Source organism: Pestalotiopsis fici, assembly GCF_000516985.1.
Source record: "Pestalotiopsis fici W106-1 unplaced genomic scaffold PFICI_Scf_9, whole genome shotgun sequence".
Classification (NCBI taxonomy): domain Eukaryota; kingdom Fungi; phylum Ascomycota; class Sordariomycetes; order Amphisphaeriales; family Sporocadaceae; genus Pestalotiopsis; species Pestalotiopsis fici.
In genome coordinates, this window is record NW_006917099.1 from 1,546,288 (window position 1) to 1,569,726 (window position 23,439).

Sequence of the window (23,439 nt, forward strand, 5' to 3'; positions counted from 1 at the left end):
AGCGCATAATTGATTGGGGAATGATTGTGTACACAAAGCGGCGGCTGTACTTGCAGATGTCCGGCTCTTGGACTGTAGAAATATTTCCCTCAAGCTTATCATGTTCCAGCCTCAAGGATTCAGTCATGAAAATCGATATATTGGACCCACAGCCCAACTTCGATCAGGGTCGCCAGGTAGGGCTATGAACTAATGCAGGAACCTCTCCACTAACCTAGGGCTCAGTAGGTACGTACGTAAGGTTAGTTGCCTTCCGGCCCGATCCATAATCTTTTTTTTTCGGCTTCGAGTATCGGAGGGGCCTTTTTTCCCCCCCACGTGCCGAAAGCTTGACTACACTAGCTCGGGCGGCTATTTCCTTATTTCTGGGCCCATGGAAGTGGTGTTGCAACCTATTCACTGCGGGCCTGTACTCCACCTGGAATGGTGTAATTTCGATATTGATTAGGGTAAACCGATTGAGTCAGGAAACCGGTTCGAGTACACTGCCGCGGATAGACCATAACGCTTAACTGTTGGGTTTTCGAACGGAAATTGTGTCCGTTGGCGGCGAAAACACACCACGAGGCTGGTAGATTGAGCTCTGAATACCTAGCATCTATACTAGCGCCAAGGATTGATTGTACGGGGCTGCTGCCAGATCGTGTCTAGCGCCTTTCTTCCTTCCAAGTTCCTGCACAGTAGAGGTTGCTTCGCATGATCAAGGTCAAGTGTGATGAACTGATCTCAGACGTGCTGAGCTGTTAGCTAGTGAACCAATCCCAGGCCATGACGATTCTGGCTGCATTATTGACCGAGAATAAACCTTCATTTCCCGTAGTCCATCAGGGACGGAACTATCAGGTAAAGCAGGGTTTGGCAAATGGGCACCGATGGGTCGGCATGCATCGGGCGCATTTGCAGCAGCTACCATGACCTATCATGAATATCCCAAATGTTCAAGATCTGTAGGTTTTCTTGTTCTTTTTGTTAGCTGAGTCTGTCTCCCACACCCAAACTTCCTAGACCGTCCTCTCTAGCCTTTAAAGAAAGCAGGGAGTGCCTCGAGGCTGAGCTTGGTGTTGAACAGCTTTAGTGACTCTATTCGCAACCATCGTACCATCATGAGGCTCCTTATTGCAACTTTTGGCTTCGGGCAGCTGGCAGCGGCAAGCACCACATTGTGGAATGGCTTGCAGTCGGTTTTTATATCGGCTAACATCACTACTGCTTGTGATGCCGCTTTCAACACTTCTCTGAACTGCCCGGAAACTGTTTTGCAGTACCTGCCGTCGTCTATCCAAGCCGTTGGTAAGATCTTCTCTCTACTTGCCTAGCGTAACTAACCTCATTAGGCTGGAACACGTCGACACTCACCAGCATGTGTACCTCTGAGTGCGAGGCATCACTGGGAGATCTTGCGGATGCTGTTGCGACTGCCTGTGGTAATGATTTAAGACTTCCAATGGGTGGTCAAAGTATTTCATACGAGGAGATCGTCGACCTCATTCAGTACAAATTTGGACTCGTATGTTTGGCCGACGAAAGCACAGGAGAGTTCTGCTCAGACGTTGAAGCTGGGTGAGATTCCCGTCAGGACCTTTTCTCTTTGCAACACTGACCAAGGGTAGCTGGAACATTACAGAAATGGTCCTCCTTGAAGAAGCCACTTGGCCCACTTACACAAACAAGTGTTACTACACCGCCAATGGTGGCGATTGGCTACCCCTCGTCGACTATGACAACTCGTGCTTAAATCCGTTTGACCATTCCGTGATATATACCAGTGTTGACAACCTGGTGAGCCTTGGAGGAGCCAAGACTGCCATCGAGTATTACAAGGAGCTGCCAGATCCAATCGATGACGATAATTATGGGTGGAGCGAACCACTTGATTTTGATGAGTACCCTCTTGAGATTCAATGCTCTTCTTGCTTCTTGTTTGTTCTCCAATGTAGATCCACGAGACAGAGCACTTGACTAAGCAACACACAGGAGTCGCTTTGAATACGGTCTCACTAATCAGTGGGGAGACGCTTGGGAGTAAGCTATGTCCCCTACTTGTCCCCAAATGTGAACTGACGTATCTAGTGAAATAACGGAGCAAGTCTGGGCCAATATGAAGCTAAACTGTGACCTCGACAAGACGATTTCACCTGCTATCAACCTGACAGGCAGCGGAATGTGAGTTGCCCAATCGCCGAATAGCTGGTTTTGGCTGATAATCTATAGCATCAATGGTTCGTTCAACTACGAAATCACACCAGTATCCACTTCGTGTCCACAAAACCTCACCATTGGTGCCACTCGAATGACTTGTCAGGAAGTGGCCGTCAGCTTTGGCGTTCCTCTGAGTGGCATTCTAGGCCTCAATAACGCTATATCGTGCGCCGGTGTTCAAAATCAGGACCTCTGCTCCCCCTTGTCTTGCCCCATTGGAGTTGTTAACTCTTCGGTAATACCCGTGATATACGATAACCTTGTCGATGTTGCTGTTTATGTAAAACAGTTCGCGAATATCACAATGACACAGTTCAAGACATGGAATCCTTATTTGTTTTCGAACACTCTCAAGAACGGAGAAGCTGTCTGTGTTGGGTACGTGCCGCGTGATGGCTGATTCCTAGGTGCCGTCTTTGGAAGATTTCAAAACCATTGTTAATCATCTCGATGACGGACGCTTGGATTAGACCTTGCTCACATTTGCCTCACCTTGTACCAAACTTGATATCTTGATACTGACGACTGAATTAGTCCTGAAGGGGGCGCGTACGTCCCTCCAACAGCAACGGCTGCAGTCCCTAGCGTTTACACCACCACAGCGTGAGTTTCTCATGTCTTTTGTTCCCATCAGATTTGTGTGTACTGTATAGAGACTTACAACTTCTTAAAGGACACCCTCGAATCCTACGCCTACAGGAACCATCGATAACTGTGGTCTTTACTACACAGTACAGAGTGGGGATTATTGTGACTTGTTGTGCCTCCAGTTCTCCCTGACATTCTCCGACTTCATCAGTAAATTCAAAGGAAATCCTGCTCATACGAACCAAGCTAACAACAATAGATATGAATCCTTCAATCGACTCTGCCTGTTCTAATCTCCTCTTAGGAGATGACTATTGGTAAGCGATCTTTTTTTTTTTGTTTTCACTACGAATTCTAATAGGAACTTCAGCGTTGCTCCGGTGAATGGCACCACAGTCCCAGCCGTCACCACAACCATGTCGCCATCGGGTTCCTCGAGCTCCAGCACAGCCACAATGGCTACATCACAGACTAGTACTTCCTCTACAGCCACGTATGCCACACCTCCGGCTGCTACAGTCTCTGGGACGACGGCCGAGTGTGAGCAGTGGTACGTCGTACAATCCGGTGACACTTGCTCCACCATCGACGCCCAATATGGCATCACTCTGGAAGAGTTCCGGGCCTGGAACACCTATGTAGATAGTGCCTGTGACAACATATGGCCCGACTACGCGTACTGCGTAGATGGACCCGCGTTGTCTGCAACTTCGACGGCTGCTGCAACTTCTACCACGACTACATCTACGGGTGTTGTCACACCTACACCGACGCAGGCCGGCATGGTGAGCGGGTGCACTGAGTTCTATGAAGCTCAGACAGGTGATGGATGCTACGATATCGCGACATCGTATGGAATTACTCTCGATGAGTTTATTGAGTGGAACCCAGCGGTTAGTAGCGATTGTTCTGGTTTGTGGCCAGATTACTATTATTGCGTAGCTATTTAAATAGCAGATAAAACTCTCCGATATGAGAGTTTTCAAAATGCCTAGCAGGTCGACTACATAATCACCCAGAATCCGGCTAGTCTACTAAAGCGGTGTTGTCTCGGTTAGTGAAAAGTCGAGTAAGTAGAAAACGATGAAGAATTCAGTGGAAATCAAAATAAATACATCTATGAGCTATAGCCACAAATATTTGATAATGAGCGTCTAAGGCGTCGTCTCTCAATCTGACAGGCAAAAGTAGCTACGTAAAGTGGGTAGTGAAAGAAGAAGGCGGAAAGGCTATAGTAGCTGCGGGGAGAATTAGGTACTAACCTAGTACCCAGCGGTCGCCTAACAGCCACCCCTCCAACCGCGGAACTACAGTCAAGTGTCTGCCTTGGGTCAAGTCAAGACTGTCATCGGGAGCCGCGCATTAATTGCATCCGATAAGTGGGAGCGTGTCACGTGTACTGAAGCACACTTTGGTCGTTTCATAAACAGGTAAAATTCAGATCGCACGAGAGCGACCGAGGGTGCTGATGGAGAGGCACTTTTAGTGGCATAGTTGTCTCGTTAGTGGGTGGTTCATATATCTGTGCAACCGCTGCGGCGTGACTTTTGTGTCCTGTGCCCATTCATCCTTGCCATTCGGCCTCGATAATGTACCGTATCGCGCCGGGAGGTTGTCTTGCACCAATGTAATGATATCTCGCATCAGCAGCCGTGAATAAATCGCGCCATTCATGCATCTCGCGTTGGTGCGCATTCAAGAGCTGTTGCATTGCAACGTCCATGTTTCTAGTTGGCAACATTTAGCGAGGTGCTGTCCATTTGGTAACAGGGGTGTTTAAGCTTACATGGCTCTGCGCGCATCCACTGTATCCAGACTCTCCAGACCTGGGAGGATACGCTCGTGAATTATTATCTTGGCACCCTTTTGCAACGCCGGCACCAATTTTTGCAGAATCTTGATGCAATACTTATCAGCCCAGTTATGAAAGATGGACTTGAAGTAGTACACGTCTGCCTTGACAGGCTGGGGTGTAAAAAAGTCACTAAAATGACCAGTGGTTAGTAGCTTCAGTGTCCGTCTAGGGAGACACAACTCACTGTGCCATGAATTCAACCCTATCGGACAGGTCAGCGGGCAGATGTGAAGCGCCTTCGGCAACCGTGTCTGAGAGGTCCTGAACAAAGCATTTCATTTTGGGAAATCGCTCGGCGATTGATATGGCAACACTTCCGTGAGAACCGCCGACATCAACCATGGTCCTGAGATCCGCCCAAGGGTAATTGTCAAGTAGGCCGTCTGATGTTGGGTCGGGCTTGGACAAATACAGACCAAATCGAGCCGCCCGCTCGGGATTGTCGGCAAAAATGTCAAACATTCCTTTGTCGCTATTATTGGCGAGCGAAAATCCCTTGAAAGAAGATGAGTCAACAATGTCAAGCATCTCGTACTACTGCAACTCACTGTTTCGTTGCTCTCTTCAGAATTGGGCCATTTCTCCATGGCATCAGCCATCTATGGCCCTAGTTAGCCAATCCTCGACAATCGCATACTGGTTCTTCACTATACCTTGACACCAGCCGGCCAAAACTCATCGAGCTCAACCCGCAGCGAATTCCTCATCACCTCATCACTTGCCAAGATGGCAGTCAGGGCCGAATGCGTTATGACGCCGGGTGACTTCTCTTGAAAGAAATAATGATTAATGATTCCATGTCTGACAATACGCCTAACATTTCTGACACTCAATCCCGAGAATTCAGACATGGCCTCGAACGATGTAGATTCTCCGAGCGGAAACGACTTGTCGAGATTGAAACGGAGAATCGCCTTGACGCTGACATGGTCGGTCCACTAACAAGCAATTAATCAATGGCCACGGACAAAGTTATAGAATCAGATATCCATACCTGAAATCTGAGTAGCTCTTTCGGGCCTGTCAGCAATGCCTTTAATTCTGAACACGATTCAATGACCCGGCTCCTAGCATCTTTAATGTCGGTCGCGTCGTCTGGTATAGGTATGGTTGCAAGTGCATTCTCATTAAAAGATGGTGTCGGTGCTTTGGACGCGACCAGAAAGTTATTGATTATGGCCGTGTCCCTAGCGATGATTGAGGATAGCACAATAATTCTGTTTGTCGTTGTCATTTTTAAACAAGTTTTCGAGAAAATCGAACCCTTCAAGATGTGAGAAATGAAGAGCTGCAGCAGGGTGAATGGGGCGTCAGACTACAAGTATACAGATGGCCAGCTAATGTCAGCGCCGCAATTGCTTACACACGAGCTCCGATAGTAGCTGCAGTCCCATGTCAGCTGGATAAGTTGCCGTGTGGGGTTGCTTGCGTTATGCTCGGCTAATACCGTAGGATCGTCGTGCCGTGACATGTTCCGTAGTTCGGTATCCAGTATTATACTGCAACAATGCCTGGACTTCCACCCCTGTCTGGCAAGTGTCCAAATGCAGGGAGGGTCTAATGGTCCCTTTTCCAAGCTCTGCGCCCCTTCCAAAGCCCATCACCAGCAACATACTAGGTACGTATACTCACATGTAGTATAATGCAGTAACGGGAATGTGCTCTCAGATATGCATACTATTCATGCAGCTCTAAAGTAGAATAATAAGTCGCAATCGAGTTACCATCATTTCGATACACTGTTGAAAGCTGGTATTCATGTCTCTACACTCTCTATTCTCGGCCAACATGACCCCTCTTCCGCAGGAGCTTTCAGAAATTAGAATAAAGTCCAATCCATGTGTGATCCTGAAAAGGATGGTGAGCTTCCCTTCGAGTCTACCTGATCACCATGATTCAAGACCTGAACGACGGAAGAGTGTCCAACTTGTTCCGCCCAGGCCAAAGGTGTCAAACCACATAGATCTCGGCGTCTCTTGTCGGCACCATGATCTAAAAGGAGCTTTACGACGGAATCGTGGCCGTTGTACGCCGCCAGCGTCAATGGCGTCCATCCGGTCGGCAGGTGACGGTCAACATCAACGCCGGCTTTGAGAAAAGCCCCAACCATGAAAGGTTTTCCACCCGTTAATGCGTAGTACCAAGGTGTTTTCCCATCTGCGTTTTGGTGGTCATGATCGGCGCCTTGATCCAATAGGACTTCCACGGTGGAATGGTGTTCTCTTTTTGTTGCAATTGTCAAAGGGGTATCCCACGATAAATCATGTCGAAAGTCCACCCGAGCACCTCGGGCGAGAAGTGACTCGACCAGAAAAGAGTGCGCTCCACTGGCTGCATCGTAAAGAGCACTTGTTCTCAGCTCATCTTTTGCATCAATACCCCTGGCCAACAATCGCTCGACATCTAGCAATAGCCAGGTCCATTCCAATTGTCTGAGATCTTGCAAAAGCTTTTCGCGTCCCCAGCAATTATAGGCTTCGAGGGCACGATCAATGCAGCCCAGTTTCAAAAGGGTGATTCCCAATGATTGTACCTGTACTGGCTTTTGCAACATGTGCGCAATAGGAGCCTTCAAAAGCCATTCAAGTGCCTCTGCTTCCTTGCCCTCCCTTAGAAGGCACTGTGTAAGCAGAGCCGCAGTGTCTGGCCAATACTCGGCATGATGCCGAGTCCCCTCAAGGCCATTCAAATGCTCCAGAATTAGTCGCAGACTGATCCTACATTCATCAATCTTCCCAGAACGCCATAAGATCAGCGACTTGGACCAGTGCCATTCCAAAATGGCAGGACTCCGGTGCCAGTTTCGTTCAGTGTGCAAGTCGAGTACAAACTGGTTCATTCGTCCGGCGTCCTTGTTGATATTGTGTCCACTCAACGTTGTTGTATGAATTCCTAACACCAGAACTTTCCATTTCGCCCAGGCGGATCCGCGGTAGAACATTCGCTTCAGCCACCCGGCATCATCGTTTACCATGTCATTGCTGCAAACGCTTTCTTCCAGCTGACGAGAATAGAACATGGCGTTTTCGCGATCATTGTGAAGTAGCAGGGCTTCCGTTACTCCGCATAGTGCTCTTTGGATGACGGCTTCAACTTGGGGAGACGAAGGGAGATCTTGAGCAATCTCGAGCGACTCCCGGAACCAGCTAAAGAGACTGCACTTGTCCACCTCATGTCGGAGCTGGGTATTGTGGTCCTCCATGATGGCAAGGTACAGGAGACACACGCTCTCGGTAAAGTTTCTGCGTTTCCTGACTCGGCGGAGGGCTGTCTCGAGCATTGGCCTAGCCCTCGGGCTGTTTTCGTTTTGGCCGTTCCAAGTTTGTAGGGCCCAGAGAATGATTACCCAGGTAGGTAAAATTGCTACTGGAACAGACCTCAATGACTCAAGCAGCCTGAATTGAAGAAGCGCAGAAATGTTTGGACGTAGCTGTGCCAGTATTGCGCCATGGTTCTGCGCTGTGAAATGTACAGTCAAGGCGGTTACCTGTGTGCTCGGCTCAGCGGCGAGACCCGATGCGTGGGTGATGGATGCGTCTTGCTGTGCATATTCAGTGATACTGCAGTCAAGGTATGCACTTAGCATGCCCACAATCGAAGCCCAAGTCTGATACCGAGGGTCATGCTCGCCAAGCTCCTTTTCCCTTTGACCGAGTTCGACCTTGATAGCTGCCATCAGAGTCGAGATGGGTATGCGAAAGTCACTCAAGGAGTGCAAAAGATCCAAATACTGGAGGAAAAGATCCCACGAATCCATCTCCAAGGTATGAACGACATACTCGACCAAGCCGCAGAATTGTTTGGATGCAATAAAGTCTTCCAGGGCCGAATTTGTGATGACTGACATTGCATTCGCCAAGAGGACTGGCAGGAATCTCGACGCATAATGAAAAAACGGATAGCTTTCGGGTAAACTGTGCATGCTTTTGTCGTGGATAGGGTAGCCCATCTCCATTGAGCTGATATAGTTGAAGCAAGACTCAATCATTGATTTTTGGCTGTCCATACGATCAATTTGAAAGTACAAGACATTGCTGTCTGCCCGACTCCATTGATCGACAGGGCGGGTGAGGAACTCTTCAATCGACGCATGAGCAAAGTGAAAATGACCGTTGGACTCGTTGATGAAATCGCCACACGAATCAACAAGTCCTTCTCTTGTCAAAAGTTCATAGTCGTGAGCACTAGGAATTGCCATTTCCGCCGCACATGCGTAGCTCAGCTCGGCAAGCGTCAACGGTTCTGGCGCTGCGAGGATCAGAGAGAAAATACGCTTGACTGTTTTCATGGTAACTGATGGTCGCGTTGATGACCCAGCAGAGCGTTTCATCAAACTGTCAAACATTCGATTGTACTCCTCGTCAAGGGTCGGTGGCGTATTGCTGAGGATGACTCTCATGGAAGAGGTGCTCAAGGATCGATTCAATTCCTTGAAGACCAAATTTACCCACAAAAACATCATTCCTGACTTTGCGTGTAGAGATTCTCGGACCAGATCTTTGGAAAGCTTGACGTGTGACTTGGACGAGCTGTCCAGATGCCATTCAATAAGAGCGTTTATGTCATCTCGAAGAAAATCTTGACTAATCTTTAGACTCGATGGCGAAGAGGTGATTGCTCTGCTAAGAGATGTTTCGCGACCACATAACAGGATGTGGATGTTGGTATGAGTCTGTAGCAGGTCGTGAATCGTCAAGAGACTCTGGTCTTCAGGGTCATTCCAGTCTTTTTCGGCCTCGTCTATGCCATCAATGATCATGTATACTTTTGATTCGATCATCCTAACCGTAAAGTCCATGGCAGCTCTCAACGGTCTTTCGTCAGAGGACGAGGCTCCCATCAAAATGGAGGCGACTTGCGAAACATTGTCGGCCGAGAGGTATTTGAGCAGCTGCCATAAAATTGTTTTGAGAAGTCCGTTGAATTTGCGCTGGCTTTCACTACCAGCCCAATAGGAGAAAAAGGTTGAAATTTTGCCCTTGTCCCGAAGTGTATCCGCAATCGAGGCGGATAGAACGGATTTACCGCAACCCTTTGGCCCGTACAAGCAGAATAACCTCTGAAATTGATCAGATGGGTCATGCTGGAAACTGTCGACCCAAGTGTTGAGGTGCTTGTCGGACCATATCCAGTCGCATGTTGTGTTGAGCTTTGGAGGAATAAAGTCTCTGCTAGACGGAGAGAGAGTTTTTTCGAGTTGAAGTAGAAGGTCGGTCTTTGACGTCGACTGACTCAACCCTAGCATTTCATGAGTACGGTGCGACATATACAGAGTGCAGGCTAAATGAGTAATACCTTGATGGACCTGGCCAACTATTGCCAGCGTGAGCTCAGCCCTAGTGTCCCTGATGCGCTCAATGTGCTTCTTGGTGGTCTTGTCGAATCCTGTCAATAAAAGCTTCACTTGCCTCATGAATCGCATGCCACCTTTCTGCGCTGATGTGTTACAATGGGTGAGTAGTTTATTGAGATTTGTCAAGTCCACGCGGATCTTGTCAAGGTTTGCCTGAAAGTTTGCGACCTGAGATGGGCTGAGCGATGGATAAGTTCCCCGAACCTGGACATCTTTGAGAGTGTTTTCCAATCCTTCCAATTGTTGTAACAGTGTGTTCATTTCACCAGCTAGAGATTTCCAATTCTTGAGCTGACTTGCAATTTCTGCCGTCTTTTGAATAATCTCGATCAAGCCTGGGAGGCCGGCAATCAGGCCGATGACCTCCATATTGCGACAGATAATGGTAAAAAAAAAAAAAAAAAAAGCTGGGAGGTTGCTTGCCGCTTTCAAACTCAGGACGAAAGTCTTGGCGCCATGGTTGAGGGTCTCATGATGTGCCAGTAAAAGGGTGGAACCAGGCAGAGAGACGATGGATCCATGGTGTCATGCGAGTGCGCGAAAGAGCCGATGGGCACTCGACATTTAAACCACAGCCATGTTCTTTCGCGCATGATGAAGTCTGACCAAAGAAGGCATAGCTCAATTGTATGGCTTGTCAATTTTCTGGGGGTGGGCAGAAATCATTGGGTAGATTCTTTTCAGCTGCTGCAGGTGCGCTGGTAGGCAAAGTCGCAAGGCAGACTGACTGACTTGCTCCTGCTCTGCCCGCTTCAACGCCGTGCTTCGGTATCAGGGCGGCTTGCAGTCGGCGAGAAAAAGCATGAGACTACATATCTCAATCAGATGCAAGGCCAATAATTGTTGATTTTATACAAGAATGAAATGATTCTAGCAAATGCAATATAACTTTGAAAAGATTGATGATGCGTCTGGGGAGCTTCTTCAGATAGGGCACTTGCGTACCGTCAACTAAGTAATTATTTGCCCAGCTGCCTACTACCTAGTACCCTGACATGGCGCGCTAGCTAGGTAGACTTACTGCTCGCCAAAAAGTCCTATATTGAATAAATTGCTAGTTTCGGCAGCAAATATTCAAACCACAAACGATATCCTTTCGCATTCAAATGAACGTGATCTTCTAAATCGACCTCTATCCGCACACTGTCTGGCGCTCGTATAAAGAAGAGTCGAGGTTCCGTCTTGGCGTCATCATTTATCGAGGCCACCAAATCTTCCAGCTTAGTGTTTGCCTCATCCACCAATTGATCCGCTACATCTGCACGGTAAAACAGCCCGCTGAGCAGTATCCTTGTTTCGGATGCCGAAATGGCCAATATTGTCTCTAGCACAAGTCGCAAAACCTCGACGCTGGCGGCAGGGAGGCCGCGCTTTGGGTGAAGATTGTTGGTCCCCGCATGTATGAACCAAAGCTTAATGTCGGGCGGCCTCAGCGCATCCACCAGCCCCGGCAACTGCCGCTCCTCATCGCCGTAAAGACGGTACAAGATGTTTTCGTACTTGTCACCACCCACGCCGGCATAGAAAACTCCTTCAAGCCTTTGGTATGGACATTCCTTTGTGCGTTCTGATTCGAGATGGGCATCGTCAAGCAGAGAAGCGGACGGCCAGGGTTCAAGGCTTGTGCATTGACCGGTAGTCTGCATGCGCTCAATCATGGAGTCGCCGAGGAGCACGATCCGGGGGCTCTGGGAGAGGGATTCAAGAAGCGGTATATGCTCATTTTTGGAGGTAATAAAAGAGCGCTCCTTGAACTTTGAATAACGCTGTATCGACATGCGTTTGGAGCTGGGAGATGAATGTGCTTGGGCATCAGCGGATAGCGCCGCGTTTGGTGAAGCCATCTTCAGTCAGGCGCTGCTAGGGTACTGAATGGACGTAGCACTTTCAGAGAACTTTTTGTACGTCCCTTTCTACCTCGTATATACTCGAGCACATGGTTCTCGCAAAATCGCCTTCCTTTTTGCGCATTGCTAATACTCCGCTAGAGAAGCCCGCTGTGGCACTGCCGAGCGTGCAGTGAGTGGGTCTTTGAGAATGGCGTTGACTCACCGGCATAGAGTACAAGGGTTCAAGCAGGCTGAGCAAGCAGTGGTCCACAGCAGGTAATTCGTAACCAAGTAAATGGCAGTGAATGCACAATAGTCGTGATAGTCAAAGGATTGAGAGACTTAGTTATTCACCCATATATCCTCAAGGCCCGTCCAATCTGTCTACTAATTCTTGCAAAGGGCAGACGATATCGCTATAAATAGCGCTTTGGAGTTCCACCTTGCCGAGGTCGTGCCCGTAACCAAACTCGCACTGCATGCATTTCCGAACTATGCGACCATATTTTTTACCAAGCCCGATATTCTCTTGTGCAACTCTCAATGCTGTTGCAATATCGTCGCGGTCGCCATTCAATCGCATTTGCGACATTGGAGCCCAGTGGCCTATCTCGAGCAGTGCTATCCCCAGGCTGAACAAGGTCATGTTGCATATATCGTAATTATCTCTTCCGTAGCCGTCGGTTCTGTCAGAGGGAATGGATTTTCCCTTGTCCCTGTGGACCCGTCTTTCGAGCGTAGTCGTCGTCGAGTCGGTATCATTGTGGCTCAACAGGCGAGATCGTAAAAACAGGTCGAGGTCCAGGTTCTGGTGATTTGGCCCTGTCGTTTCAAATAAAAGATCAGATGTCGTCCAAAGTTCCCTGAGCCATGGTGTTGAGTGACTCTGTAGTACCGCGTAGACCAGCTGAATAGCCAACCTGAGTTGGCCTGGCATAGTCACTCGAGTCGCTGGGGCGTTCTTGAACAGGTCCTGCAAGCTTTTCCTTCGATGGTATGAATCTGGAGAATAGCCATCCGTGTGCCTGGTTATATAGAATGAACGCTCGCAAGGTGATTCTTGGTAAAGATACGCGAGATAGTCCGTGTGTTGTCGTGTCGAGTACCGCATCGTAGACTCTAGATACGCGCATGCATTGTCTACTGCCGAGAGGCTAATTAGATTTCTTTGCTCTGGCGGCACTGGGCACGATTCTGTACTGTGTCGCTCAGGTTCGGGCTCCGCGAACTGTACCCGTCTTGTACTTTTCGGGACATGGGCCGTCCCAGTTTTGGACACCCATTCCGGATGTGGGAGGCACGATTGCAGGATCAATCTAAGAAAAGTGTGATCCTCGATACTGTTAATTCGATTAGTAAATGCGAAAACTGTGGTGAAATTGATAACAATGAGCATACTCGGTGCCGTGGCAATATACAATTGCAACCTCAAGTCGTGAGCTCTTCTGACCTGGACTTCTAGTGCTGGTTTCTAGGGCTGTATAGTGATCGGTATGCTTGTCATCCTGGCAGGAGAATGCTGAACTTAATGCGAAATATGCATCTTTGGACAATTCGCGGACTGGCGATATCCAACTCGGCAGCGACGGCCTGTTTGGAAGAGGTGTCGCGTGCTTGAAAGGTTTTGCTGTGTGTAGATCATCCAACTGACGCCGTATGGCTTGAAGGTTGCAATTGTGGCGTCTGATTTGATCCAACTGCTTTTCATATGAAGAAAGGTTGAATCCAACTTCAAGACGTGTCTTTAGACGCTTAAAAGTTGCTCTCAAGGACTCGTGCTAGTTAAGCATTGAAAGATATATTATCAATTACTGGCGGTGGAACGATGGAGAAGATTTGGCGTTCGCTTTGACTTACCACTTGCTTTTCCTCGCGGACAATGGCAAACGTGCTCAATTCCGATTGAAGCAGTTGCTGTGAAAGACGTATTGCTTTTATGATCTCAATTGACTGTTCATAACTCTGAGACATTCGCGATTGAATGCGGATCTCAAGGGCGCCATCATGATAAGTCGGATTATCAAAGTCCCTGGTCATCTCTTGTAGTGATTGCGTGCTTGCCATTGATGGTCGCAGGAGGAGTTCGCACTCGTTGATGAAAATTTGTTCCTGTGTTCGAAGATTCACATCGAGGTCTTTCAGTTGTTTGGCGCAGGCTTTTGCCACCTTCATAGCCTTACATAAAGTGCCAAATCCTTTTACAACTTCAACAACTATAGGCACTAGGCCAATTGCCGCCGAGGCTATTCCTAATATTTCCGCCATGGAGAATGTAATGTAATGAAACACGTCAAGTGTGTGGTGATGATCAGGACGAGCCTGACCACGTCTGAGCGCCGTGGGGTCCAATTTGCTCGCTTAATCACAGCTGACGTGCAGGGCGGGGTAAATGAAGCAAGACGTACATCTCGCACTCCACTGGGAATCAGAGCCTACGGGTCGGAAGGAAATATTCTTACATAGTGCTCCGATACATATCGTGGGTTCAATCACGGTCTCATGCCAATCCAGCACATTGGCAAGAGACAGTGCCTCTGATTCGAAATGGTAGGACATGACATGGAAATCCCAGGTGATGTCGGTATCGTGGCTCGCCTGTGTCAAGCCTGCATCGACATCATCAAGACCATGACCGTAAATGGAGCAGAGGACCAATCATTCCAGGCACATATCGTGCCACTCATGAGAATCCAGCACAGTCTAGTGCTCTGGGACATTGATCACTCTGTAGCCAACGGTAATCTGGACAGTATCCTTCAGACGTCACGTGGGCTTCAGAAAGCAACATTGGTTCCATTGAGATCCATCATACGTATTTTGGCATTTGGTTAGTCCCACCCATTCCGTTTGGTGTTGCGCTGTCATTGAGGTTTAGATATGCTGCGCTACGTACCACTCAGGACCCGCGAGCAGATCCTTGGACAACGATACGAATACCAACTACTGTTGGATGAATCTGAGTTCTCCCTGTGTCGCGACGATGATTCTGATGAAGAGCATACCGCATCTGAGCCCGACGAGGATGCTTCGGAGACAACTGATAGCGAAGAATCTGGCATTCATGTCATTCTACATAGACTGTCAAACTTGGTCCGGTGTCTCTTTGATCTGGGCGGTGCCCTAGAAAGCCCTGCTCCAGATCCGGAGTATTTGTACCCATCAGGCACAACCGAACCGTCGTTAAACATATCTCCTTATCAAGCATATGCACAAAAAATACGAGACAGATTTCCTTCGGCCCCAAAGACTGTTATTGAGTACCTTGGTCAAGCAAATCTAAAGAGATATCAGCGGATCATGCAGCGAATAAGAGAAGAAGAAGAAGAAGAAGAAGCTCAGGTTAGAGACACCCACGCTTCACCCACTGATATCCATTCCACAGCTGGCGCCACGGAAATAGCCCGCAACTCGTCAGCATGGGCATGGCTCATGGACGCCGAATTTAGAGACTCCGCCCTAGGGAGTTCAATTCCAACGGGTACCAGTCGCTCTCGGTCAAGTCTCAGTGAAGCCTCTTCCACAATATCGGCCATGGCCGGAGAAGCTTGGAAGTCATTCCCTCGGTTGACTGATGATGCGAAGCACGGAAAACCATTCCAGTGTGATGCATGCGGTCGCATACTTGTCATAAGTAAAACGAGACAGTGGAAGTAAGTTGTCCAAAGATAAACCCATAGAAAGAAATTCTTGTCAGTTGAAGGCTAAAGTCTGGAAGCAAACACTTAATAAGTGACCTACTTCCGTACAATTGCATCGTCCCAGACTGTTCCTTTGGTGAACAGCCATTCTCAAACAAGCATCTGTGGACTCAGCATATGTTGTTAGATCACGAAACATCTGAAGTTCTCATGCAAGAAACGTGCTTGTTGTGTGAATCGGTTGTGACCGGCGGCACTGAAGTGCTCTTACACCATATTAGCAGACATCTTGAAGAAATTTCGGCCGCAGCACTGCCACGTAATGCATCTGAGCACATAGGCGATGACGAAGCTTCCGAGGTGTCAGCATCAAGTCACGCTTCGAGTGCCGTCCCAGCATCCCAGTACTCTGACCATGAAGATAACGGGCCAGTCAATGAGGAGGAATCAACTGGAGACACCGGCGTCAATGAAGAGGCCCCGATTACTTACGGGTATCTTTTCAATGAAGACCGAAGTCCGACCGAGATGTTGGAGGCTCTCCTTGGATCCATCTTCAATTATGCAGTACGTCAGCCTGGAACAGGTTTGTTTGTACAGGTCATATGGTGCATGGCTCACTATTCCACAGGTCGCCTTCATCGAGGACGCTGCGGATGTTCCCGGTGGATTGTTATACATGACACCGCACCGAACAGCTGCATTATACAGGCTCGCTGGATTGAACTATGATTGTGAGTAGGCTTCACTGTAGCATCCCACGACTCAATGACCAACCAATGCTTTATTAGCTTTATTCGCGGATGCTCCCCACAAGGCAATTAGTTATATCTGGGAAGTTTTAGGAGTACAGCATGTCCTACTTCCTGGCGAGAACGATTTCCAACCACCTTCTATCCCAGGTCTTACGCGGAACGGTTTCATTAGATGGCAGTCAATACAAATACTGCTGGGACCGGAGGAGCATGTCCCATTTATGCAGCATGCAGCTCTTCACTGGGGTCTTCGGCATCCTCGTACTGGGCAGCTACTCCCAAGGGATCTTCCGGCTAATTCGTTCCCAAAAGTTTGTGACCCAGAGATTGACCGATGGCATAAGGAATGTGCGGACCACCTCCGTAATAACTATCGTGAGCCTTCAAAAACCAGGATGACGCCGCTGACAGGTGGGGCCATGGGTCCAGATGGCTGGGCAGAGAAGGCAAATAAGCCCGAAAAGAACCCGTACCCGTGGGTTGATGGTCCTAGCGTTAATTCAACCCCCTAAGCCAGCTTAATAGGCTAAAAGTACTATAATTTTAATAGGATTATAACCAAACTCGATTTTAGTGCATTTTGGCCGATTTATATGGTAGAAGTGAACGTTTTTAAAGTAAATTCTAATAATTATAATAATATTTAAACGATAATTAATTATATACGTCGAATTAGGCTTTTTAAAATAATAAATATTTAATAAGTGCATTTAATTTAAATTTAAAATGCTTTATTTATAAAAATCGATAATTTTAATAAAATTATATAAAATTCTTATATAAATTAAATATCGGGATTTAAATTAAACCCGGGTTAAAATATAACTTTTTCGCAAAGCTATTATATTATATATAACGTAAATTTATTAGGGCATGCTGCTACCACTATACGATAATGGCCAAAAAGCATTGAGCTGGGGCGTGGATATGGGAGAAGAACCTCAACCAAACAACCAACACCTCCAGGTAATTGTGTGATCAGGCCGGTAACCTGATCACTTCAGGGTTGCATCTTGTGCGGTCGCATTTGTGTAAGGAATTGTGTGTATTGAGTACCAGTTGTGATGTGTTATTCAACGAATTGGAAAAGCATGAAAAGTAAAGAAAAAACGCAACGAAACTATCACCGATCACAGTTTTGATCTGGCACCTCCACGAGCTAAGGGGTCCACTGATCAGGACCCCCACCACAGCATGCTCGCAATTGTTGGGAAACGATTACTGTTGATCAAGGTGGTGCTTTCCTATTGGAGTTTAAACTGGTCTAATATAGGTATTAATTATATAATATATTAATCTATATTCTACGCCTTTTAGTTTTAATAAGGTATACGCTTATTTAGGTGGCCCCGGCTAATCCCCGAAAAGTCCCGTATATTTATTTAAATATTATAAAGTTAATCCGTATACTTAAGCATACCCTAATATATAGGAATTATAATTTATTATTTAATATATCCCCTTAGATTTACGATTTATCGTAAATTTGGCTATATTTAAATTAAAGTTATTAATTAGCAAAATATAGCTTTTTTTAAGGCTATTCGTTTTAATTACGATAAATAACGTTAAATTTTATTTATTATAAAAAATTCTATTATTTACTTATTAGTAAGCTTTTTATTAATTTATTTGCTATTATTTTATTTAAGGGTTTATAAATAACTCTAATTTTTTTTTTTAGGCTTTTTATTATAATTAATAGTTATAAATATTTATATAATAAAGCTTTATTTTTAATAACGCGATTTTGGCGTTAATTAAATTAATAGTTTATTTATTATTATATTTAATAATAATAATGCTATTATCCAGCTATATTAATAATTTTTTTAATAATCGGCTAATAAATAATGTTTTTTTAGTAATTTGCGTTAGGGTAAATAATTTAGCTTTTATAATAAAAATAATAATTATATTTTATTTATTTAATTGCTAATTAATTAATTTTCCGAATAGCTTTATAGCGAATATTTAGGTATTTTTGCGATTAATGCTATTATTAGCAAATAATGCGTTATTAATAATTATTAAATTAAAAGATTTTCCGATTTTAAGCGAAAGTTTTTTAATATTAATTAGGTAAATTAAAGCTTAATTAGCAGCTTTTTAATATATTTAGCTTAAATTATTAAGGAATCGAGTTAGTTTAGCTATTACGAATATAATATTTAGTTTCGTAAATATAGCCGCAAATAATAATAATCCGATTTTTTTTTAATATTTTTATATTTTATAAGGAAACGTTATAGTTAATTAAGGTATAAGTTTTTCGCAATTTATTAGTATTATATAAATTTTTTTTTATTTATAAATTTAGCGATTTTTTTAAGGTAAGCTTTTTAAAAAAGTTAGATTATTTTGGATATACGATTTTTAATTATTTTTATTTTAAAAAACTATTATATTAGCTCGCTATTATTAATTTTATATTTTTTTATAAAATACTATATTAAATAATTAATAGCCTTTTTATTTTTATTTTTATATGCGATAATTATATTATTAACGTAAAAAAAGATTAGTATTTTTTTTTTAATAAATGCGTAAGGTTTATATAATATTTAGGTATAACCGATTTTAGCTAAAGTTTTTATAAATTTTTTTTATTATAATAACGGTAATATCCGTAATTTATAAAATGCTTTATTTAATAATAATATAGCGTTTTTTTTTCGATATTTATCCGGTATTTTTATAAATATATTTTAATTAATAAAAGCGTATATAAACGCGTTTATTATATTATATTATATTAATTTAAAGTCGAATTTCGCTATAATCGCGATTAGGGTACGAAATAATTTTTTAGCTAATATAGCCGCGTAGGTTTTTTAATTTTAGGATTTTATTTATTAATTATTATAAACGACGAATTTTGCTTTATACTTTTAGAATCTTCCGTATTTATCGAATTTATATATATATATTTATATATAATTAAGGATTTATTTGCCTTTTATTCGTAAATTTTTTTTATTAATTTCGGTTTAAAATCGTATATTTTTATAATTTTATAAATAATTAGCTTTTATTTAAAAAAATAATTTGCTAAACGGATAATAATATAATTTATAATATTATTTAGGGGGAGCTAGGATTTCCGCTTTATAAATTTTTATTTTTTAATAAAAAAAGCGTTTTAGCTTCGCTTTATTATTTTAATTATTACCTTATCCTACTTTAGGAATAGCTTTATAACTAGCTAAAAAAGCTATTTATTATAAGATTATTTTAGGTTTTTTTTTTAATAGCGCCGTATTTTTAATCGTAATCGCTTTTATATTATATATTAATAAAATTAATAAAAGTATTTATAATAAAATTTAAAAGGCAAATTTCGCTATAATAAAAAGGTATTATTTATCCTTTTTATTTAGCGTTATTTTTTTATTTTTTTAATTATTATTTTTTTTTTAATTATTTTAATTATCGCTTAATAAAATATTTTTTATAACGGTATTTTTATTTTTTAGTTTTTATAAAATTTTATTTTTAAATATTACGTAATTAATTATAAAATCGGCGATAAGCTAGGTATTAATATTTAGGAGCTCGTTTTTAAATATATTTTATTTTTTATTATATAATTTTTTTTCGTTTATAATTATATTTTTTATATTAATTAATTTATTTTAATTAAGAATTTAGATTTTATAAATATTAAATAATTTATATCCGATTAGGTATTTTATTTATATTTTAGGTGCTAATCGCTATAAACGGCTAAATTTTTATTATGCCGTTAGCGTTATTGCGTACGCTTTATATCCGAATATTTTAAAATAGGTTTAATTAGGCTTATAGCTTAAATTTAAAATTTTTTTTGCTTTCGCAATTATTTTATAAAATTTTATATATAATATACGCTATCGGGAATTATAATTCGGCGTATAATTATATAAATATACCGCGGTTTTACCGATTTCGGGCTAAAATTAGTAAAAAAGTTTTGCGTTAATACGCATTATTTATTTTTTTTTTAATTATACCCTTTAAGCGTTTAGCAGTTTTATTTTAGGTTTATATATATGGTATTAAAGGCTTAAATTTAATATATTTATTTTCGAAATATTTTTTTATTATTTATTTAATTTTTATAATTTCGTTATCGCATTTAATAATTTTAATTTTAATATTATATTAAATTTTTATTATACCTAAAAACGATCGGAAAGCGTTAATTAATATAACCGCAATCCTTTCCGTAAAATAATAATTTTATATATATCTCGTTTACCGATAAATAATTAATATTTAGGATATATAGTTTTTAATCTTTTTAATATAATTATAAAAATTTATAGCTAATTATTCGCTATAATTTTTATTAATTAGCCGTAGCGTTTACCGTAATTAGCGCGTAATTTTTGCAAATATATAAGTTTTATATTTTATTATAATTAATTTTTTAATTTTTACCTTTTAAAATAAATAAATAAAGTGTTTAAAAGCTACCGGGCCTAAATATTTTATTTTATAATATTATTATATAGCTTCCCTAATTAATAATAGCCTTTTTATTTATATTATATATTTTTTCCGATAAATAGCAAATAACGCTAAAGGTAATTTGTAAAATTTATATTTAAAGACGTATTATTTATATCGGTTTTAAAGTGTGCTAATTAAAAATCTATTTTTTTTACGTAATATTATAAGGTCGTTTTTATTATCCTAATAATATTTTTATTTTCGTAATTAACGGAATAATACTAATATAATTAGCAACCTAGGATAATAAGCTATATTATTTAATAATAATACTTTAAATCCGAGCTATATAATTATTATACTATATTCGTAAATAAATAATTTCCGGTCGCCTAACTAAATAAAATCATAATTAAAAACTTATTTATAATTAATAAGCTTTGCTTTTATATTTATAATTAAAATCGTTATCGTTAAATTTAAAATAATTAAATAGCGTAAAAAATAATTTTTTATAAATATTATAAAATTATTTTATACGTTTATTATTAGTCGTCTATCTTATTAATTTATATTAATTAGGAGCGATTTTTTTTTAGTTATTTATAATATATTAATTCGGCTAATTTTAATCTTTTTTATGCTGCGAACCTATTCCTATAGGTTAAGGTCTTTTTTAAAAGTTTTATTTATTTATATTTATATTTTATTTTTAGGGACGAAACCTAAATAGGCTTTTTTTAAAAATACGTAAAAATATAAATTAAAAGCGTAAAAAAAATAATAAATAAGATATTTAATATTTTTTTATTTTTTATTATAAATAATTCGTTTACCTTTTTTTTTACGTAAATTAACCGCATTTAATCGGGAAAATATTTAATTTTTAACAAAATAAGCGTTTTTATTTTATCCGTTTTAGGGCTATTTTTTAGCTTTATTAACATAAATTACAAAAGCGCCTTTTCTAATTTTTAGCTTAATCGGCTATTAAATACTTAAATTTTTATAAAAATTATTATTTATTACCCGATATTTTAAATTTTTATTTAAAATACTTTATTTTTTATAAATTTAATAAAAAACGGCCTATTATAATATAATTAAAATAATTATATTTAAAAAATTTATAGCCTAAACCAAATTATTCTATATTTTAATTATTTATTTTGCTTAGGTTTTTGCTATAATTATTTTTTATTTATTAATTTAATTAACAGCTTTTTTTAATATTTTCGGAGGCTTAAAAGCTTTTAAATATTATTTTTTTGCTTTTTTTTTATTATTTATAGCTAATTTACTATAGCGAGCCTTTAAATTCTCGTATTATTTATATAAAAGCTTATTAATTAAATAATATATAAAAAAAAAGTTTAAAAAAATCGTTATAATTATTTATTTCGTAATCTTTTTAATTACCGTATATTATTTAGCGTATATAGCCTTTTTTATTTTATAATAATTATAATTAAAATTAAATAATTTTTAATTTTTTTTAATAAAATCCGTAATCGTTTATTCCCCGTTTTTTTTATTTTATATAATCGGATCGTCGTTTATATTTGCAGTTTCGAAGGTAATAGCCGCGGTTTTTATATATTTAGTTTTTTTTATATCCGGTTCGATTAAAGTTTTAATTAAAATCGTTTTATTTTTAAAATAATTAGTTAATTTAATAATCTATACCTAAATTTAAAACGTATATTCCTAATTATTTTAATTAGAGGTTATTTTTAACGATACCGTTAGGCCGATTCCGGCTTTTTTCGTAGTTATTATTTTTATAGCTTCGGCGGAAGTATTAAGATTTTTAATTATTAATTAAAATAGTGCTTTCCTATTAAAATTTAAATTAGTTTAATATAAATATTAATTATATAATATATTAATTTATATTTTGCGCTTTTTAATTTTAATAAAATATATATTTATTTAGATGGCCCCGGCTAATCCCCGGGAGGTCCTATATATCTATCTAAATACTATAGGGTTAATCCGTGTGCTTAAGCACACCCCAGTATATGGGAACTATAATCCACCATCTAACAATTATTATTAGATAGTGGACTATAGTTCCTATATATTAGCGTATGCTTAAGCATACGGATTAACACTATAATATTTAAATAAATATATAGGACCTCCCGGGGATTAGCCGGGGCTATTTAAATAAATATATATTTTATTAAAATTAAAAGGCGTAAAATATAAATTAATATATTATATAATTAATATTAATATTAAATTAATTTAAATTCTAATAGGAAAATATTATTTTAATTAATAATTAAAAATTTTAATACTTCTGCCGAAATTACGAAAATAATAATTACGAAAAAAGCCGGAATCGGCCTAACGGCATCGTTAAAAATAATTTTTAATTAAAATAATTAAAAATATATATTTTAAATTTAAATATAAATTATCGGATTAATTAATTATTTTAAAAATAAAATAATTTTAATTAAAATCCTAATCGAACCGGATATTAAAAAAATTAAATATATAAAAACCGCGGTAGCGATTTTCGAAACTATAAACAAAAGCGACGATTCGAATATTTAAAATAAAAAAAACAAAAAATAAATAATAACGGATTTTACCGAAAAAAATTAAAAATCGTTTAATTTTAATTATAATTATTATAAAATAAAAAAAGTTATATATATTAAATAATATATAGCGATTAAAAAAATTATAAAATAAATAATTATTATAATTTTTTTAAATTTCTTTTTTACGTATTATTTAATTAATAAGCTTTTATATAAATAATATAAAAATTTTA

The 23,439-nt window shown here is 40.3% G+C and overlaps 6 protein-coding genes across 6 annotated transcripts; 2 read left to right on the forward strand and 4 right to left on the reverse strand.

Moving 5' to 3' along the window:
* Positions 1-1,103: 1,103 nt before the first annotated feature.
* Positions 1,104-3,741, forward strand: PFICI_11882 (uncharacterized protein; the record flags this gene model as incomplete). Its single annotated transcript, XM_007840463.1, has 11 exons — positions 1,104-1,290; positions 1,335-1,560; positions 1,611-1,919; positions 1,975-2,022; positions 2,071-2,163; positions 2,212-2,577; positions 2,734-2,802; positions 2,873-2,997; positions 3,047-3,104; positions 3,149-3,680; positions 3,730-3,741. The coding sequence occupies 11 exons, from the start codon at positions 1,104-1,106 to the stop codon at positions 3,739-3,741; spliced, it is 2,025 nt and encodes a 674-aa protein (XP_007838654.1).
* A 610-nt stretch (positions 3,742-4,351) lies between these two features.
* On the reverse strand, positions 4,352-5,876 carry PFICI_11883 (uncharacterized protein; the record flags this gene model as incomplete). The annotated part of the gene is made up of 6 exons (XM_007840464.1): positions 4,352-4,514; positions 4,574-4,771; positions 4,827-5,137; positions 5,191-5,241; positions 5,296-5,580; positions 5,637-5,876. 6 exons carry the CDS (start codon positions 5,874-5,876, stop codon positions 4,352-4,354), a joined length of 1,248 nt encoding a protein of 415 aa, XP_007838655.1.
* A 585-nt stretch (positions 5,877-6,461) lies between these two features.
* On the reverse strand, positions 6,462-10,364 carry PFICI_11884 (uncharacterized protein; the record flags this gene model as incomplete). The annotated part of the gene is made up of 2 exons (XM_007840465.1): positions 6,462-9,880; positions 9,938-10,364. The coding sequence occupies 2 exons, from the start codon at positions 10,362-10,364 to the stop codon at positions 6,462-6,464; spliced, it is 3,846 nt and encodes a 1,281-aa protein (XP_007838656.1).
* A 668-nt stretch (positions 10,365-11,032) lies between these two features.
* PFICI_11885 (uncharacterized protein) lies at positions 11,033-11,839 on the reverse strand (the record flags this gene model as incomplete). The annotated part of the gene is made up of 1 exon (XM_007840466.1): positions 11,033-11,839. The coding sequence occupies one exon, from the start codon at positions 11,837-11,839 to the stop codon at positions 11,033-11,035; it is 807 nt and encodes a 268-aa protein (XP_007838657.1).
* A 349-nt stretch (positions 11,840-12,188) lies between these two features.
* On the reverse strand, positions 12,189-14,089 carry PFICI_11886 (uncharacterized protein; the record flags this gene model as incomplete). The annotated part of the gene is made up of 3 exons (XM_007840467.1): positions 12,189-13,164; positions 13,223-13,602; positions 13,682-14,089. 3 exons carry the CDS (start codon positions 14,087-14,089, stop codon positions 12,189-12,191), a joined length of 1,764 nt encoding a protein of 587 aa, XP_007838658.1.
* Positions 14,090-14,368: 279 nt separating this feature from the next.
* Positions 14,369-16,729, forward strand: PFICI_11887 (uncharacterized protein; the record flags this gene model as incomplete). The annotated part of the gene is made up of 5 exons (XM_007840468.1): positions 14,369-14,651; positions 14,700-15,474; positions 15,744-16,029; positions 16,094-16,196; positions 16,254-16,729. The coding sequence occupies 5 exons, from the start codon at positions 14,369-14,371 to the stop codon at positions 16,727-16,729; spliced, it is 1,923 nt and encodes a 640-aa protein (XP_007838659.1).
* Positions 16,730-23,439: the final 6,710 nt, after the last annotated feature.